This window comes from Solea senegalensis, linkage group LG14 (assembly GCF_019176455.1).
Source record: "Solea senegalensis isolate Sse05_10M linkage group LG14, IFAPA_SoseM_1, whole genome shotgun sequence".
In the NCBI taxonomy this organism is placed as follows: Eukaryota; Metazoa; Chordata; class Actinopteri; order Pleuronectiformes; family Soleidae; genus Solea; species Solea senegalensis.
Window position 1 is genome coordinate 6197938 of NC_058034.1, and position 18708 is coordinate 6216645.

The 18708-nt window shown below is 39.8% G+C and overlaps 2 protein-coding genes across 3 annotated transcripts; both read right to left on the reverse strand.

The window, feature by feature from the left end:
- Window positions 1–607: 607 nt before the first annotated feature.
- On the reverse strand, window positions 608–3983 carry LOC122780989 (Fc receptor-like protein 5). Its single transcript, XM_044044460.1, has 6 exons — window positions 3668–3983; window positions 1836–2132; window positions 1375–1662; window positions 1248–1289; window positions 996–1080; window positions 608–875 (listed from the first exon to the last, which is right to left on the reverse strand). The coding sequence occupies exons 1-6, from the start codon at window positions 3981–3983 to the stop codon at window positions 713–715; spliced, it is 1191 nt and encodes a 396-aa protein (XP_043900395.1). The 3' UTR covers window positions 608–712.
- Window positions 3984–12960: 8977 nt separating this feature from the next.
- Window positions 12961–18589, reverse strand: tmem165 (transmembrane protein 165). 2 transcript variants are annotated; one of them, XM_044044916.1, is made up of 6 exons: window positions 18293–18589; window positions 17687–17912; window positions 17410–17585; window positions 16021–16197; window positions 15485–15590; window positions 12961–14650 (listed from the first exon to the last, which is right to left on the reverse strand). In XM_044044916.1, the coding sequence occupies exons 1-6, from the start codon at window positions 18443–18445 to the stop codon at window positions 14574–14576; spliced, it is 915 nt and encodes a 304-aa protein (XP_043900851.1). In that variant the 5' UTR covers window positions 18446–18589; the 3' UTR covers window positions 12961–14573. The 2 variants fall into 2 exon arrangements, with proteins under 2 accessions (XP_043900851.1, XP_043900850.1); XM_044044915.1 differs by having other exon boundaries at window positions 16021–16203.
- Window positions 18590–18708: the final 119 nt, after the last annotated feature.

Genomic DNA, 18708 nt, shown 5'->3' on the forward strand with positions numbered 1-18708 from the left:
GTTTAAAGGTTAGCTCTACTTTGTGGTAGCAGTTAAAGAAGTTTAACATTAAAACATTAATAGATGTTATTATAGACTAAAGTTTTGGTGTCAACACATTAAAATACTGTATCTCACAAATCGATTGTTTTTAATTCTATACGTCAGAATTACTGCTTCGGTGGCTATTGTGACACCTGATAATTCAGTCTGGCTTGCATTAATATTATGTGAAGTACATTTATAATCAAATGTTGCATGCAGTTCATTGTTGCAAGAATAAGTGGATTTTCTTCTTGTCGCTGTGATGATGCACTAAACAACATACCATATAAAATACAAACAGCATTTATAAAGTACATAATCATAGTACACCCTGGACAGGTCACCAGTCCATTATAGGGACACATAGAGACAAACAACTATCCACTCTCACACTAACAATCTGCATTAGCTGCTATTAGACTTGTATCATGAGCAAAGAGAGACATCTTTATGAATCATAGACCGGTCGTTGACTCGCTGCCACCCAAAGAAAACACAAACTCTGACATGTGACCATTGTGTTCTTTAAAAACAGTGTTTAAATGCACTTTTGTAAGTCGCTTTGGATAAAAGCGTCTGCTAAATGACATGTAATGTAATGTAATGTAAAAAAAATGTCTTACATCATGCAAGAAAAGACACCGACTGACTGAACAATCTCATTTAGTATAATATCCTGTATATAAGTTTAAGTGCCACGATATACATCCTTATCCAGTAGATTGGTCATCTCCATCCAGGACAGGTCCCACTGCACTTCTGTTGCATCCTGTTTGGTCGCAGGAAGCTTCTCTGCTCGCACCTCCTGTTTGTAAAGCGGCCAGCAGATACGAGTGCAAAACATCTGGTACCTTTGACCAAGCATAACACGCAGTGAAACTCTAGACTTTAAATTCTTATCAGAAACGGCCTGTGTAAACAAATCAATAAAGCATAAACTAAGGGCGGTAAAAGTATTTATAGATACTAACCTGTAGTGATAAACGAGCCAAACTGTTAGAGGAACGAGGAACAGAAATAGAATCCCAAATGAGAGTGTGATCCATTTCCAGGTGTCTGATGAGGACGACAAATGTGTAAGAATAAAAATAATCAAGCACTGAATATTGAAAAGGCATGCGGAATTTTATTCAAATCAATGTATAATATATCATAGTAACCTGGTATTTTTAATAAACCACTGAGTCTGAAAGTTTAAAGATTTATGTACAAAAGACTTTTACCACTAGTGGAGGCTGGTGTCTCTTCGGATGAAGTCAAATTGCCTTAAAGAAAAATAATTTGACATGTGTCACAAACACACTGATACATCCATTAAAAAACAACACACAGCAAAGTGATTACTATCACCTTCAAATGCCTGACCTCTGTCAGGTCTCACTGATAACCAGCTCTCTGGACTCTGCATCTTTCTGTCACGTGACGCACATTTGTAAAAGCCCTCATCGTCCTGTGTCACGTTCTGAATCGCCATCGCGACGACTCTGTCTGAACTGGCAGAGCTGTGAGTGTGGATTTCTGCTCCGTTTTTAAAGAAGCGCGTCTTAGTGCTGTTGCCTGCCTGGTACTGACAATACAAGACTACGTCATCGCCCACAGCCACAGGAGAGGCAGGAGTCTTCAAGGTGATGTTGCCATCTGTGGGACAAACACATTGGACATGATTAATCTTTGACTCGCTCTTCAACCTTTGTTTCAAAAACATTTTTAACCCTTGGACCCTTTGACACACTGCGTAACAGGGGGTCTGTCTGGACCAGATGGTTCCTCCCTCAGTTTGTCCTTTAACATCTCTGTTTCACAAGACTCACAGCTTACTGTGATGTTGACTGCATTGCTGCGACCCTCAGGCCCCTCACACCAGTACAGTCCACTGTTCCAAGTGGCAGCAATGAACACAAACACCGATTTGTCTGCAGGAACACCACCTCCTGGTAGTGAATGTTGGACAACAACGACTGTGGTCCCCGCCAAGCGGTCTGGAGAGAAATGCAGCAGCTTCCAGATCGAGGAGTAAGTCTCAGAGGCGGGACATCGTATGGTGAACTGTTCCCCGCTGAGCATCTGCCTGGTGTTGGGAGTAAGAGACAGTGAGGAGGGGGGACGCTCTGGGGGACAGGGGTTGATGAAGAGAGAGAGAGTTGGAAAAAAAGACATGAGCAGAAGACAGTCTGAAGTGCAGTTCTTTTTTAGACAGTAGCAGTGTACCTGTCCTGTCCTGTCCATCCTATTACTTTATAGATAAGGACAAATATAATTGTTAAAATGAAACAAAACCTGAGCAATCTCTTTAAATCGCAAATCAGTTTGCATGACCTCACTATCGAGCACAAACAGAGTTATCTTGTCAAAGGAAATGGAAAATGTATTGCATAGTCACACACAAAGCACAGCCATTTTGAACTATGAGGCTGTTATACTACCAAGTTTACCCTATGGATTGTTGTTATTGAAATGTTAGGGTAAAACAGGGGATATTGTTTTTATTTGATGTTGGGGGTGGAGTGGCTCAGTGGTTAAGACCCTACCTTGTGTACCAAAGACATCATGGTCGCAAGTTCGATTCCACCCCTGGCTAATTGTACTTGATTCCATTGTAAGTCGCTTTGGATAAAAGCGTCTGCTAAATGACATGTAATGTAATGTAATGTAATGTTCTTGTTGGCCCATATGTCCCCATAAAACTGACAGAATGAATGCAATCACACACCAATGATCTCATTAATAATGTAGAAACTCTATATTTTGACTGTGGTTAAAATCTGTAGCTAATAAAGTCATAAAAGCCTATTATTGAAAGCATCCGGGCGTCTGACAGTGTGATATATATAATTAACGACGATAACAGCAGCTGTTAAACAATTTCAAACTGAGCTCCATCCACGTATGTGTCTCAGTCGAGGTGATAATAGTTTTGGATTTTTCACTTTTTGTTTCTAAGGCATTTTAGTTTAGTTTTTTTGTTTGTATGTTTTGTAAATGCTTAGTTTTAGTTTATTTTTGCCAGGAACAAACAAAAGATGCTATTTAAAAAAAATGTATTAGAACAGTCCAAAAGAAATTAGACTGAAGTGCAAAATGCACAATACTGCTGTGGTTGGATACAGTTAGTGTGACAGGTGAAAACCAAATAGCCAACAAAAGACTAAAGACACACATGAATATAACAACATAAATAATAATAAATAACTCTCATGAGACAAATTACATTCTTTTGACCCAGGAGAATCATTGTGAAGAAAAACATGAGCAAAATTAAAAAAACAAAGAGAGTAGAGGTTTGATTCACTTACATGATGTAAGTGATGTTATGTTTAAATGCCTTGTGTTCCACATTGTAAATAAAAACAAATTGAAAACATTCTATTATGAATGAAAATGCTGTCTCAAATACAACCTTTCAAAATTGCCTGCAGAAAGAATAAGCACACTTCATATGAACACAAAGGCTAATGTATGAGATAAATTTACAAAGACGTGTTATGTAATATTCTCATTTCAAATGTTTTTTCAATTTAACCATTATAACCTTGGTCTCAGCATTAGTCAGTGTTGGACGACACAGTCTTTCCACGTGTTACCCTGTGCAAGGCAGAAACCTGATGCCACACTGCAGAGGTGGCGGTTGCACGCTGCTGCTCACCTGACACACTGAGTGTGACCGGCCGGGCGTCCACAAATAACACAGTCTTATTCTCCTGACACTTAGCTTGGCACCAGTAACTGTCAGCATCCTCCCTCGTTACAGCGCTGATGTAGTAGCTGTCACCAGAGACCAGGTGCCTGCGGTTTGGAATGGCGAGTGGTTTGGCCCTGTACCACCGGTAGCTCTTCACAGAAGTACAGTGTGACTCCACTGTGCACTGTAGCAGCACACACTCGCTGAGGTAGATGTTAGGCCCCGGAGGCCTCACAGACACACCGGCCTCCAGAGATTCTGCAGAACAAGGAGACTTCATTATGCTCCTTTTCATGCGTGTGTCAAACGTGCTCTCGAGTCTACGCATTCAGGCATGCAAACATGGTCAAGACAACCTGCTGAAGTTCAAACCAAGCAGCAGAATGGAGAGGAAAGCTGATTTAAGAGACTTTGAATGTGGCAAAGGTGGTCTGAATATTTCAGAAACGGCTGGTCTACCAGAGTTTCCAAACACAATTGTCTCTAGAGTTTAGACAGAATGGTCTGAAACAGAGAACATATCCAGTGAGTGGCAGTTCTGTGGGTGAACTTAACTATGCAGAAGAGCATCTTTGAACAAACCATCCATCAAATGCTTAAAGCAGATGGGGTACAGCAACAGGCCAAACAAGACACTAGATAAATGAATGGATGAAATGTGACAGGGCCTCAATGAAACATTGACATGTACAAGCTCTTTCTTCACGTGCTCATCATTTCTACCTTCAGATGCAGCAACATGGAGGACAAACGTGGCTGCACCTGAAACACAGATTGTTTTACAGGAATATTTATTTTACACAAACACAACACACACACACACACACACATGCTCATATTGTACTACAGCTTTACACTGACACATCTGGGACATTTGGGGTGAAGTGTGTTTAGTCTACTGCCTTGCTTTGCCAGTCAGGAATAAATAAAACACAAACTCAAACACAGCATGCCACATAGACTGCCATGGTCCACTGCTGATTAACAAAAACAATGCAAAGTAACATTTAAAAAAAATAAATAAATAAACACTTTTTCCCTAACACATATTCTTATACAGCATTCTTAGTGAGGACATTCACAGTCTGCTAAATGTCAAAATGTCCTCAAAAAGATGGGTTTGACACACAGAGACGCATATTTGAGCACACACTCACACACAAACACACACAGACCAAGAGTCAATCTTCTCATTCCTTAATGAGACTATTTAGACCGTTATGATCCCCATGGGAACAGAAGGAATGTGCACACATATTCTGTTTTTTTTCCCCCCACATTTTCGAACACATCCAGTCGTCAACACAGCACAGTCTATTGTAAAACATGACAGTGAAGCATGGACGAGGTAACGCAGCAGTTTGGCAGACATTTTCTCCAAATCATTTCCATTAACCTCTCTGAAACTGTGGCTGGAGCACATCATTTTAATTTTGCACGGTCTGAATCAGCCAGCTGCTCACTGACACTGCTCCAGTAAAATATAAAGCCCTGCAAACCATTGGTATCTGCATCAAACAACAGAACATAGTTGTGGGTGTAATTTAGAAATCCAAAAAAGTTTATGGATGATGTTTCGTCCATTAGTGGAAAACACAGATTTTTTTTTTATTTCCCATGTGTGCTCACTTGAGGCCGTTCTGAAAGTGTTTGTCTGCCAGTCAGGTTTTATCTGTGATACTCACTCAGCAGTGAGGAGATAAGGATGATGTTCATTCTGTTGAATAAAATGATAGCATATATCCCTCCGTTGGTCCTCAAAGAACTCAGAAGAGAGAAGATAGATGACGGAGCTGAAAAATCTGAGACCTGAAATGCATGTCTCCACGTATAGAAGCTACAAGCGAGAATAATAGTATAGCGTCTCTCAGGAGGGGATTGCAGTAAATTACAGACAGAGATGGTCATCTTGGTGGAGGCTTTTCCTTCCTCTGTCAAGTAGTAAACAGGCGGAGCCTTAACACAACAGTGATAGACAGAGAGGCAGAGAGGTTTTAAACATTACAATAATAAACACTAGTAAGTTCCTGAAGTAAAAGTACTTTCCCACACAGCGGAAATCTGTTTCACTGAGTGGATGTTTTTACATATTATAACACTGATTTGCTCTATTTATAACCTAGAATTTGACATACACATATATGTATGTTAAGTAACTAGAGTGTACAGTGATTATGTGTGTGGTAATATAAGATAGTGTCCAGAGGGTGAATCATGAGTGTCCCATGACTCCTCATGTCACTTCTCTATGGACATAAGTTGATTTTCAGCTGTTTTATGCTTTGTTTTTGTGTTTTCTTATTTATCTATGTTGGTTTAGTTTGTGTGGTGTGTGTTGTGTGTTCTGCTGGACTTTTTTGTTTGGTGGAAGGGAAACAGGAAAATATGAAAAACTGTGACATTTGAATTCAATGTTATTGTATGTTAGTTTTGCAAACAAAAAAAATAAATTCAAATTAAAAAGATTAATATGTATTTATATTATCATGTTCCAACCAAATCTACTTATGTGCATGATTGATTTTGGTTGTGTTTCTCTGTTTATCTGTGTGTCAGTTTAGTGACTCCAAAAAAATTAAAGGACAGATTTTGGATGACATTTTCTGGGCATGTCGGTTGTGTTTTTAGGGCCCGAGCCTTTCGGCTCCTGGCATGAATTTGTGCGAGGAACCTATTGTTATCCTTCAGATTATTATTATTGTTGTATATGTGGCTTTGCGGTCATTTTTGAGTGGGTTAACGTGCATAAAAGCTCCTGAAACTTGGCATGGAGGTCAGGTCTGGCGAAAATGCGATATTGGCATAGATCCCGAACTCTTGCGTTGCCCAAGGGCTCTATAGCGCCTCCTAAGGTGAAAACAGAGGCAAAATTGAGTTTCACTGAAAGATGTTATAGACCATGACGAACAAAAAAGTCGACGTAACCATGGCCTCAACTCAACAGGAAGTCAGCCATTTTGAATTTTGGCGATTTGCACCCTACCTATTCCAACCGCGTTTGTCATACTGACATAAAAAACACGCCAGTTTGTATCAGACACATCAAAGATGAAATGTTGTTGGTTTGGTGGATTCAAAACGGTGTGGCCACTGCAACCCTCGTTCTTGTTTTTGTTTTTTATGAAGTTTGTTTGCTTTTGTTGTTTTAATTTGTCCTTTTTGGCTTTGTTTATTGTGGCAAACAGCATTACTAGTAGATCACCACAGTGGACTTTAAAATAGTGAAAGGACATCAGAGTCATCTTACTTTTTTCTCTACACCTCAGCAAAAAAAAATACACAATCACGTTTTGGGGTAAATGAGAAGCTCATGTGTGTTTTCTCAGGTAAGTACAGCTGCCTCATTATCCCTCAGTGATCCCGCCCCTTTTTCTCCCTCCACCTCTCTGTCTCTCCCACATCCATTCAGCCTCTCAGCATCCACGGGGTCTGTTCCTGGAAGCGCGTCGGTGAGAGAGAGAGAGAGAGAGCAGCAGGAGGAGGGGTGGGGATAGGAGAGAGGAGCAGACATGGCTTCTAAAGAGATCACTGCCTGTGGTTTCGTCAGTGTGAATAAGGATATCACAGGTGGGTAAAGAGCGCCGCTTTTCTTATTTCGCTCCCTGTCTTTTTGCGGGTTGTAAACGCGCACGCGCGCGCGCGTGTGTGTGTGTGTGTGTGTGTCCAGCCAGGGATGCGCGTCTGGTGGAGGCTGCGACCGAAGAGACGCAATGGATCATTGTCATGAGCTGCACCTTTACATTTTTGTCCTGGGGCGTCTTTCCTTTACCCTCTCTCAGTGCGCGTGCATGTTTGAATGTGCTGGGGAATCATTGACAGTGGAGGAATGAAGTGTACAGCAGATTCTACCTTGTTTTAAATCTGCTCCTGGTCTGGGATCAGATGCTGAGAACCCCAGCCTTAGGCCAGAGAGGAAAAGGGGCGTTGTGGAAATGATGGTGTGTGTGTGTGTGTGTGTGTGTGTGTACTGGAGTCTCGTAGTGTTTTGCTCCTTTCACGTTTTACACTAGGATAAATCACTGAGCATTTCTGTTTTCATCCCCTGCAGCCCCATAACTGGTCAGTGCGCTCTGCTGATTACGCACGTGCATGTGTGTATGTGTGCGTGTGCGCGCGCATGTGTGAAAGTGAGGAGAGGGACACATAAACATATAAAGGCAGATGTTGACTGTATCCTGCCAACAGAAATGCATGTGCTAGACAAAAGCAGAATGCACAAATATTTTTTGTTATTCCACATTTTTCCTCCCCTCAGTCAAACAGCAACAGCTCACACATTTCAGAGTCAGATGGCTGAATGACTGTGTCACACACACAGACACATGCACGCTTGGGGTATAGCAGTGACTGCTGCTGTGTTGATTACTCCTAATGGCTCTATTAGACGTACTGTGAAGATTAATCCAGTGGAATTCCTACTTCTTGATTCAGTCACCTGCCGGGCAGCTGCACCGCCCCCTCCTGCTCTGCCTGCACTCACTGACAGGATGGGCTACCATGGCCCCGGTGTCCTGCAAGCAGCACAAGGTCACCTGAGTGAGATGAGTCTAGATTTACTCAGTCAATTTTTTCTTTTTTGTTAAAATGTGTCAGGCTCTCATTCACTCCGATCTGCGACATCCCCAAACTCAGAGCTCAGATCTCTTGCTTTAGTGGAGAGATACTTTTGATTCGTTGTTTAAGTGAGTCAGAGTAAATACATAAAAGTCCAGTGTGTGAGCAGTAGTCAGTACAGCTCTCTGCACAATTAAGTCAAACTACGGTTTTAGCTTGATGATGTCCCCTGTCCTTGTCCTAGTGTACAAGCACTAGCAGGAAACTGATTCATTAAACAAAGTGCGTCCTCCTCTTCTACACTGGGTAGTGATATGCCTTCTTTCATCTTGTGATTTAGAATTTAAAATTTTAGAGTTTGTTTTTATTTGCACACCACATCGCATAGCGACTTTGACCTCTGCATTTAACCCATCCTTTATTTTTATTTTTACACACCAGTAATGAGTCGACAGTACTTATCTGTGCCTGGGGAGCAAGAACCTTAACCCCAGCCCTTGACCTGTCCAGGACTTGAACTGATACCTCTTTAGTTACAAGCCCAATTCCCTTCCACTAGGCCATGGGCTGCCAGTTTAGCTGGTGGTTAGTTGACATGCTCATTTCCAAGTCTTTCTACCATCAACGTCCCATGAACTTTAAAATTCCTCTGCACTTGCATCCACCTCGGCACTCTCACCCTCCATCAGTCCACTGTTTCTATGGAGCAGAGTTCTTTCCAAGACTTCTTCTATGTAGCTTACTGCTCTCTTGTAAGTCACTTTGGATAAAAGCATGTAAATGTAAAATATTCAATTCTTTTAACTGACAGCATAAAATTGGTTTCCTCGTCAGTCCAACAAATGAACTGGCCTGAATTTCGCAATATTTTCATCGCTATTGTCTTATTCTTCTGGGTACAGTACAGCTTATCCTATTATTTCTGGGTTTGAGTGCTCAGGCCAGCTTGAGTGCGACTCTGGTCTGACTAAAGATATACATGCAGTAGTAATTTGATTCTCAATTGCATTATCTAGGCGTCTTACTGCGACTTTGAGAAATTCAATTTAGTGCCATTTCAGTTGGACTTAGGCGTAAAGATGTATTCTAACAGTCTGGTCTCAGGTGGACTAACATAGTAATTACGTTGCTGTTTTTTCGAATGTCATGTAAATGTACTGAATGACATCTAATGGTGAGACTAAGTATGTCAGGGAATTACAGTGACCACTGCATACAAGAAAAGACATTGTTCTTCTTTGTTTGTGCTGTAAGATTCCAATTCGAAATGCTCTGGCAACTCTTTCTCCACTCTCTGCCATTTCCTCCTTCTCTTTCATTGGTTTATGTGGATGGAGAGTTATTCTTCATTTGAGCAGTAAGCCTCCGCTTCAAAATGCACCTCCAAATGGGCAGCTAGAAACATGTCAGAATAAGATGGCGGCCGCTGTAGAGCAAGCCCCCTTGCCTTAAGAACATATTAAAGGTTTGATGTCTGTGTAGATTTTCACTCATCCAGGTCAGAGCTCTCCAAACGTCACTGAATCAGTTGTAACTGGACTCGCTGTAATGTTGCACAATGGACCTTTAACTTTGCTTCACAAAGACCTTTGTGACTCTAAAAATATGGATAAGCACCGGCTTCATAAACTGAAAGCACTACTTTACTTTGTCTGGTGTTACTGTAGCCACTCCGGTGATGAATCCCACCGTCTAGCTTTGGTATCGATTCGCTCATAAAGTTGTCAGCCTGGATGCAGTGTAGGCAGAGTAATAGAGAAGCTGAATCATGTATTTCCTGCTCGAGAATATATGTTTCTGTGATCTCTGTGCTGCCGTTGTTTGGTCTCACCCTATGAGTAAGTTGCTTCCTCTGGTGCAGCAGGCAGATTATGTGTTTCACACAAGTCAGAGGTCAGAGCGGTGGCAGGGTGAATCACGCACCCTGATGCTTGCATGTGTCATTAGAAATACACTAGAGCATGTTCTGAACACAAGTTGCAGAGGCTTTGCAATTTGTGGTGAACTGAAAGGAAAAAAAGAAATAGCAGGATTACTCTGTTCAAGCAACAAATGTGACATAATCCTCAGACTTTATCTCAGGTTTGTCTGTACAAAGGTCTTGGTGGTTTTCTGCCCAGTCGATTAATTAAAATGACAACAGCGCTGTTACATTTCTCACCTACATTTCTTCAGAATATGTGAACTTAACATTCATTTTTAGTTCATATATTGTGTTGTACAGGTTTGTTCATTGCCGTATGACAACCAGCACATAGTAAATGTGACTCTCCTTCACATGCTGAGTATTTCGTCCAAAATCAGTAGAAAAAGTCATAGTATAGTATGTCGTCCAATTTGAGACAAAAAAGTCATAGTATAGTATGTCGTCCAAAATGAGACAAAAAAGTCATAGTATAGTATGTCTTCCAAAATGAGACAAAAATTCATGGCACAGTATGTCATCCAAAAGGAGACAAAAAAGTCATAGTAGAGTATGTCGTCCAAATTTTGAAAAAAAGTCATGGTTTAGTATGTCTTCCAGATTTTGACAAAAAAAAGTCACAGTATAGTATGTCGTCGAAAATCGGTCAAAAAGTCATAGTAAAGTATTGTATGTCGTTTGTTGTCTGCTGCTGATCAAAACCTTCCTGCAGAAATTAAATTACATTTTTCCTTTTTGCCAGTTGTGAACTCATGGCACTGCTGGACATCTTCTGTTTTTTTAAGGTAATCATGACGTGTCTTTCTTCTACCACACTAAGTTTTCTTTCTTTCTTTCTTTCTTTCGTACATCTTCATTTATTTATTTATTTAATTAAATTAAATTTTTTATGAACATTACAGCTTGAAACCCCAGTCAGCCTTGTTGTCATACTCAGTCTTGTGTGATCCAGAGTCTGGCTGTTCCTCCCCCAGTTTTAAGCCTTCTACACAGCCGTTTCAGTTTTAGTTAATCATGAAACCGACATGAAACCGACATGAAAACGACGATCATTAGCACCTGTGTGGTATAATTAGCTAATCGCACACCTGCCTATAATCCTACTAAATCTGTACCTAAAAGAACTGATGCTGGTTTGAAGGCTAAATATTGATTTCATTTAGATTTGTATACTTTCCATTTTGTAAATTGATAAAACATATTAACAATTGCTCATTTATCACATCCTCACCTGTACACAGCACATAGATTTACAATGATATAAAACAGAAGCATCAGGTACTATTGACATACTGTTATCGTGTGATTAACATACTGTAAATGTTAATTTATTGAAGTGTCTGCAATTTATTACTAATATTAATACAATAAGTCATGACAAGTCATAAATAACTTATATTGCAAGAGTGCTATCTGACTGTGTGCTATCAAACTATCTGACTGTGAATTTCAACGGCCTCCTAACTAAATTTTCCACATGTTCTGGAAAAGACTGACTGGGTTGTGTTCAGGACATCTATGACTAATACCGTACTGTAAATCAGACTGTATTGTTCTGGTTAGAGTACAGACAATATCGCATTTCTGACGGATGTAGAGCATATGTTAGCTTATTTACAAAGATCACTGAAACAAAACATATCCACCATCATCATCTCACACTACAGTTTCACTCACTGTAAACTCACATATCCTCTTTTGAATATGGGTTCTCAATCCCAAGGGCATTGAACTCCTTTTGATAAATAAATGTACGTCATTGACATTCCTGTTCATGCATGTGAGCTACAATGATGTCTTTTACACGTATCAGTATCTTAACACTCTTTGATCACAGTCATCCCTGCTGGCTTAGAAGTGGGAAAAAAAAGAAGCAAATATCGTCAGTCACACAACCACGTCAGTCCTGGTCATCTGAAGCATTGGAACACAGGCTTTTCTTACCTAAAAGACTTTATAAGGAGGGCATTCAAAGTCATTAAATTCAATGTTTGACCATGGAGAAATTAATGTCACATTGACCGTTTCACAATTATTGAATATGTGGTAACACATTTGTCCATGTCTTCATAAAGGAAGGAATAATTACTCATTAGTAATGCATATTAATTACTAAAAACCAAATCTTCTGGCTTCATTTTCTGGTTGTGGTATTTACCCAAAATTTGAATATCCACTGCTGCCACCTGCTGGTCAGTTTGAGGTTGTCCATATCTTAATTCTCCATACACTTCCAGTTTTAATGTCAGAATTAGAGCTGCAACTAACGATTCTTTTCATAATCAATTAATCTGTCGTTTAATTAATCTATTATCACGATTGATTGAGTAATTGTTTGGTCCCTAAAATGTCAGAAACCGTTAAAAAAATGTTGATCATTGTTTGTCAAACCTGGAAATGATTATGTTCTCGAATGTCTTAAAAAACAATTCAGTTTTTTATCATATCATTGTTTTATGGAGCAAAGAAACAAAGAAAATATTCACATTTCAGAAGCTGATACAATCAGAAATTGTGTTTTAATCATGAAAAAAAAGCTTCAAATCGATTATCAAAACAGATAAAGGATTCATTAGTAATCCATTTTTTCAGCTCTACTCTAAATTATTATTTTAGAAATTATTATAGATATAGTAAAGTTTATTGCTTGCATGAATTTATTGAGCTACACCATTCAGAAATCAAAACACAGTATCATATTAATCCATATTCACTTGCTTTTCTATACATTGTCTACTGTTATCCATCTCAAACACAGTACAAATGATTAGATGACAGATTAGACAAACACAAGAAACATTTTTATTGAGTGTTTTGCAGATTTACAGACATTTCAAACACCCTGTATCACAGATGTACAGACGTAGTTCACGGCTTGTCAAACGTTGACAGAGCAGCTTTAGCCTGTACAATTAAAAAAATATTTCCATTCCTCGTTTCTCTTAACCCCTTTCCCATCCGGTTTTTAAGTCTACAGTACATATTCTAAAAAGAAAAACTAATCTAAATAAATACACACTGTTTTAAATAAAAAGGAAAAACAGGTTTTATTGTAATGCCAGTTGAGGCGTTGCTAAGAGCTACAAAATGGGTTCTTCCGGAGAAAAGGGAGACACATTATTCTGTCAATATGAAGTTGGACAAATGGCAGCATGGATTGTGTCACTAATGGAGACATGTTTCCTTTGTTATACTGACTTGGTGATTTGGGGCAGTAACGTCTGAGGCACGGAGGTTCTTTGTGAAAATGGCTCTGATCAGAGTAGAAGTATTAACCTGTGACACTGAACACTGGCCTACACTCAGCATGGTATTTACTCAGGAGTAAATTCTTTTGGTGATTTTATTTGTTTGAACTGCGAGAGCAGAGATGTTATATCATTTTTATGCTGCATGCCTCAAATAAAAACGGGCTCTGTCAAGCAACGCTATCAGACCTGACTGAGGGAGTGTTTGTGTGTATACAGCAGCAGTGCGGTGGTACACTTTTATCCAGTAAAACTAAATTAAAATGAACTTCTGAAATGTATTCCTCTGTGTTTCCTTGTGTTCTGAGTCACACTCCAACCTGATTGCATCCGTCTCGCTTTAATAGCATAATATAGATGTTGCCTCCATGCATCTCGACATAAAACAAATCACTTCCTGTGTGCAGCTCTGCAATGTTTGGGTGACATGAAAACTAAACATCGCTATATGGAGAATCAGCATTGTGTGAACTCATTTGACAATGCAATGGACGGATGTATTTATGCACTTAAAATCTGTTAACGCATTCTTTTCTTTTGTTTTAAACAGATTACAATAAAAAGAGACGCTCAGAGAGTAAATATAGATGAGGCCTGACAGCACTTGTTTAACAAATGAGAATCAAACATTTATAAACAAAAAGACAGTGTCAAACTGTTAGAAAATGACTGCTGGGTTGGAGGACATTCATCAGAACTCTTATATCTCACAAGCTATGTGATGTTAATCCAGCTCTCTAACAGAAAGCCACAGTACTGCCTTCTCTCCTGGCAAGTCTGTGCTCCACCTGTTCAGTACCAAGACTTTTACTTTGTTAGACTTTTCCGGTTCTAAACCAAATGTGTGTCTAATCTCTGTACATCATAAAAATAAAACACTATTTAACAACTACACTTCCCATGAGGTTTTAGTGTGCGCTTTAGGTTGAGATTTTTTTTCCTACCTCCATGAAAACCCCCCCTGAGTTACATGCTGTAGTGGAACAGAGGATTTCCAAGGAAGGTGGGCGGGACTTTGGCTTTCTGTTGAACTTTTCACACATTCTGTTGAACATGTACACAAAACAAAACTTAAGTCTCTCTACAGCAACGGAACCAAACGTGACGCATATATACAGAGTAAACCTGAAAGTCTTTCATCATGTTAAAATCCAGCCTCTGGCTTGATGAACAGGGCAGAGAGGGCAAACGCCAGAAAAACAATCCCTCCAATGATTGTAACTATGGAAACAAAAGAAAACAAATTCAATAATGAGTATCTTCTAATAAAGCAAACCACCAATGTACATGTCCATGAACATTTTAATGATTAACTAACTTGAAGAGGATCCTTTGGTCATTTATTAGTCAGTATTCACAACTGAGCTTCCAGCCAAACATATACATGCAATAGTATTTTCACTCCAAACGGCTTTATCTGGGTTGTTAGTCTGACTTAGAATTGGATTTAGTAGTTTTAGTCAGACTAATGTGTTATTAAATTTAAGTTGAACTTACACAATCATTTAATTTTTGTTTACCTACATTATTACTATTAACATCATGTGAAAAATACTGGTTGTTTCTCTATAAACAAGAACTACGTGTTCTGTCTTGTAAGGAATGTGTTCCAGGCACAAAAAAACACAAGTAATCCTAATTATGCACTAACTTATTCCCACGTTGGCATCAAGAAGGAAGGAATTTTAGTTCATTATTTGGGCTGTTTTGATCACCTTATTACTATGACAACACTATCCAGTAATTCACTTTCAGTGGTCAGTCGTCCCAGAAATGTGTTGGGAGCATCAAACATATATTCTCACCATATTATTTTTACAAATAAGGGCCGGGCAGTAATTTAATGCATCCATGCATCCTGTAAGCATTTTAAACTGACATGTTGTGGTTTTCTACAAATGTGACAGACAAATCAAATAACACCCCTTTCCATTCCCAGAATAAGACCCAGTGGGCACACGAATAGACTGGTTATAATAAGAGGACGGTAAAAGTCAACAACACAATAAAACACATTTATTCAATATTAAAACATATGCATCTTAGGGAACTTACCTGTTCTGACAGATATTTTTTGTGCAATCATTCTCCCACCCACCACAGCCAGTCCTGTACACAAACAGTGTCCAAGTGTGCCTCCCACTGCAACTCCAAATGGATCCTGGGAATAAAAATGTAAAGATTTCAAAGTGTATTATGCCTGCATTCCACATTATCCCAGTGTTTCGCATCCCTGGGATCTTTAAATAACATTCAATGATGCATTTACCTGCCTTCACTTCCTGACTGGTTCTCATCAGACATGAGCCTACTATCAGTTGTGAACTTCTGCTCTTACTTTTTAACAGTACTGTTTGTCAAGGGTTAGGTTAGTGCTTTAAGAAACCAAGCAAACAACTGCAGAGATGCATTTATCAGTGTCCTTTTTACACTGGCCAGCACGTCACATAAAGTAGTGTGATTTGTGGTGTGGCTAACAGATCACTTGTTTCTCACTACTGTAGATGAACATGCACACACATAACATGCTATCATTGCATATTATATTTTACGGCAAACAGGCACAGAATCAAAGAATAGATTTAACAAACCTCCCGTGCAGCTAAAATAATAGTGGTCAGCTGAGAGCGGTCCCCCCACTCTGCAAGGAAGGTGAGGGTAAAGGCTTGGATGAAGATGGGTGAGATGAAGCTGTGCCATTTTCCCTGAGGCAAAGTTGTCCCTGATCCAGCCTCCAAATCTGGAGTCCCATTGGCCAGCTTGGACCGCTGCAGCTGATCAGATAACGACAAAGAAAACCAGCACCTGGGTCAGTGTTCTGATGACCCAATGACTGAGTCCACTGTGGTTACTGAGCGTGGCGATGTTACTACGACTGTTAATTTCAAACAACACACCACCGTATGTAAATATACATGTGACAGAGAGTTAGCGAGAGTGCTGCTACCAAAGGATGAGTCTGTTAGGAATTAGTGTATGTGCCATGGCTTGATAGCCACAGTAGTTAAAAATGGCATCTGTCGAGTTGTAGAGAGCCATGGCACAGTGGAACATCAGTGGAACAGGAAATTAAACAAATCGTTTGTCGCAGCATATCAGCTCGTCACTCACTGCTGCTCTCAGTGGGCCACAGCACCTGTTTAGCCACCTGTGCAGTTGCCATTGTTACTGTCTGAACATCTTCTGCACTGGTCTCTGCGGTTACCATGACAGCCCTAGTCACAGCCACACAGAACAAAGTATGTGCTTAACAAGTAGCAACTTTACTCTGTGCCATTTCATCACAATCATGTCAAATTATTGATAATCTAAATGTATGTGTATTCATGGCCACACCATTTCCTTTATTTCTATAGATAATAATATATAATAAAAATATAAATAATAATTTGCAACCTGTGTTCATGTAAATATATGTACATAATGTTTTAAGTATAAATATGTTTGCTCAATTAAGAATAATTAAGCTATCTCCACTAGTTTTTACCATCTTTAAATTAAACATTGACCCACCAAGTAGTGCATTTTCAAATAATTTGTCCATATAAATTTTAATTTTTTTTCAATTTCCTTGAAACCTTTATGGCAAAGTGTACGATAAATATTTATTGTGTCTTCAAGATTGTCTGTTTGATGTGTTGCATAATTGATGGCGTTATCTTGTTCCAATGAAACATATTTTGCACAAAATGAGGTTACAGGAACTCTACAAATCAAGAAAAAAAATTGAGCAGAGCCAAATAACTGGAAAAACAATATGAATTGAATGTTTGAATGTGAATATTTCCACAATCCTTTAAGTCCATGGAGTTAATTGGGAAAAGTTCTGAATTCTGGGTAAGACATTAACAACACAGAACAATACTGACTTACTTCTAGCTCTTGTTTGTACCCAAATGTTTAAATGCACTTACTGTAAGTCACTTTGGATAAAAGCGTCTGCTAAATGACATGTAATGTAATGTAATGTAATGACTCACCTCCTCATCTTTCTTCTTGATCTCTGCCTGCACCTCCTCCAGTTCCTCCTGGCCTTCATCTGGACTCATCCTCAGACCCTCTCTCAGCATACGAACACCAAAGATGGCAAAAAGAGCCGTGGAGACATAGTACGTGTAGATTCTTGGGATAATGGTGGTGGCATAACCAAACAGCACTGCAGAATGAGGATGGGCAGGGTGTGTGTGTGAATGCTTCATTATTATTTAAGAATAAAGTAACATTTAAAGGAAGAACCAAACATTCACTTCTACTAACCAGAAAGACAAGTCATGAGTCCCAGAGCCAGCATCGCACCGGCCAGCACGGTGAGACGGTTGTAGCGCATGGCCATGATGGCTGCAATGAAAAATGTCTTGTCTCCAAGTTCTGAGACAATGATGACTGAGATAGAGGCCGCAAATGCATGGATGAAACCCAGGTTTCCTTTGGTGGAGTCATTTTCAGACAATACTGGGCCCACTGGATGAGGACTACTGGCTTTCTGCAAAGAAGGACAACACACACACAGTTACATACAGTTTAAACATATCGGTCTACTCTGCCCCAAGGACCACCGGGCCAATGAACGTAAACAAAGCGAGTGAATACATATTAACCGTGACACTCTCACCTTTAACCCCTTTTAAAGTATAGCATCTTATATTCACTTCTCAGTTAATAGTTGTTTTGTTGTGGTTGTATTTGGCCGTGAAACACTAACATTAACCACTCGAGCAACACACCGGAACTCAGTGTGACATGTTAGCATGCAGGCTAACTCGGAGGTTCTAGGAACACAGGCGGCGGCACCAGCGTCATAAAAGAGGGCGATAGATGGTGACTATTTTAAGCGATATTAATGATGAGGTTAAAGCTTTTCACCTCCTGTGGTAGCTGCTCTTGGACAGGATTGTGCTCCTCTGGAACAGCAGCAACTCCGACCGACAACAACAACACGGCGGCAAGCGGAACTAAGACGAATAATGTTACATTTCTGCTAGTCCGTCCTTGTACTCCGCCGGCCATCACAGGCATTATTGCTACCGAATCGCAGAACAAAGACACTTCGTTGGTTAATCTCTCTCTTCCGCGACTCAATTAATTTCACCGGTAACCAAACCAGCTAACTTCATAGTCACAGTCTGAGAACACCGCTCTGATACACGTCACGACCATAATCCAAGGAGGAGGAAATTATACTTTTTCTTTTTGCTTTTCCGGCGTGTTAGGCACCTGACAGCATATTGCTGCCACGCAAAGGTTTTCTCCGGGACTACACACTGACCCCTTCCACTAAG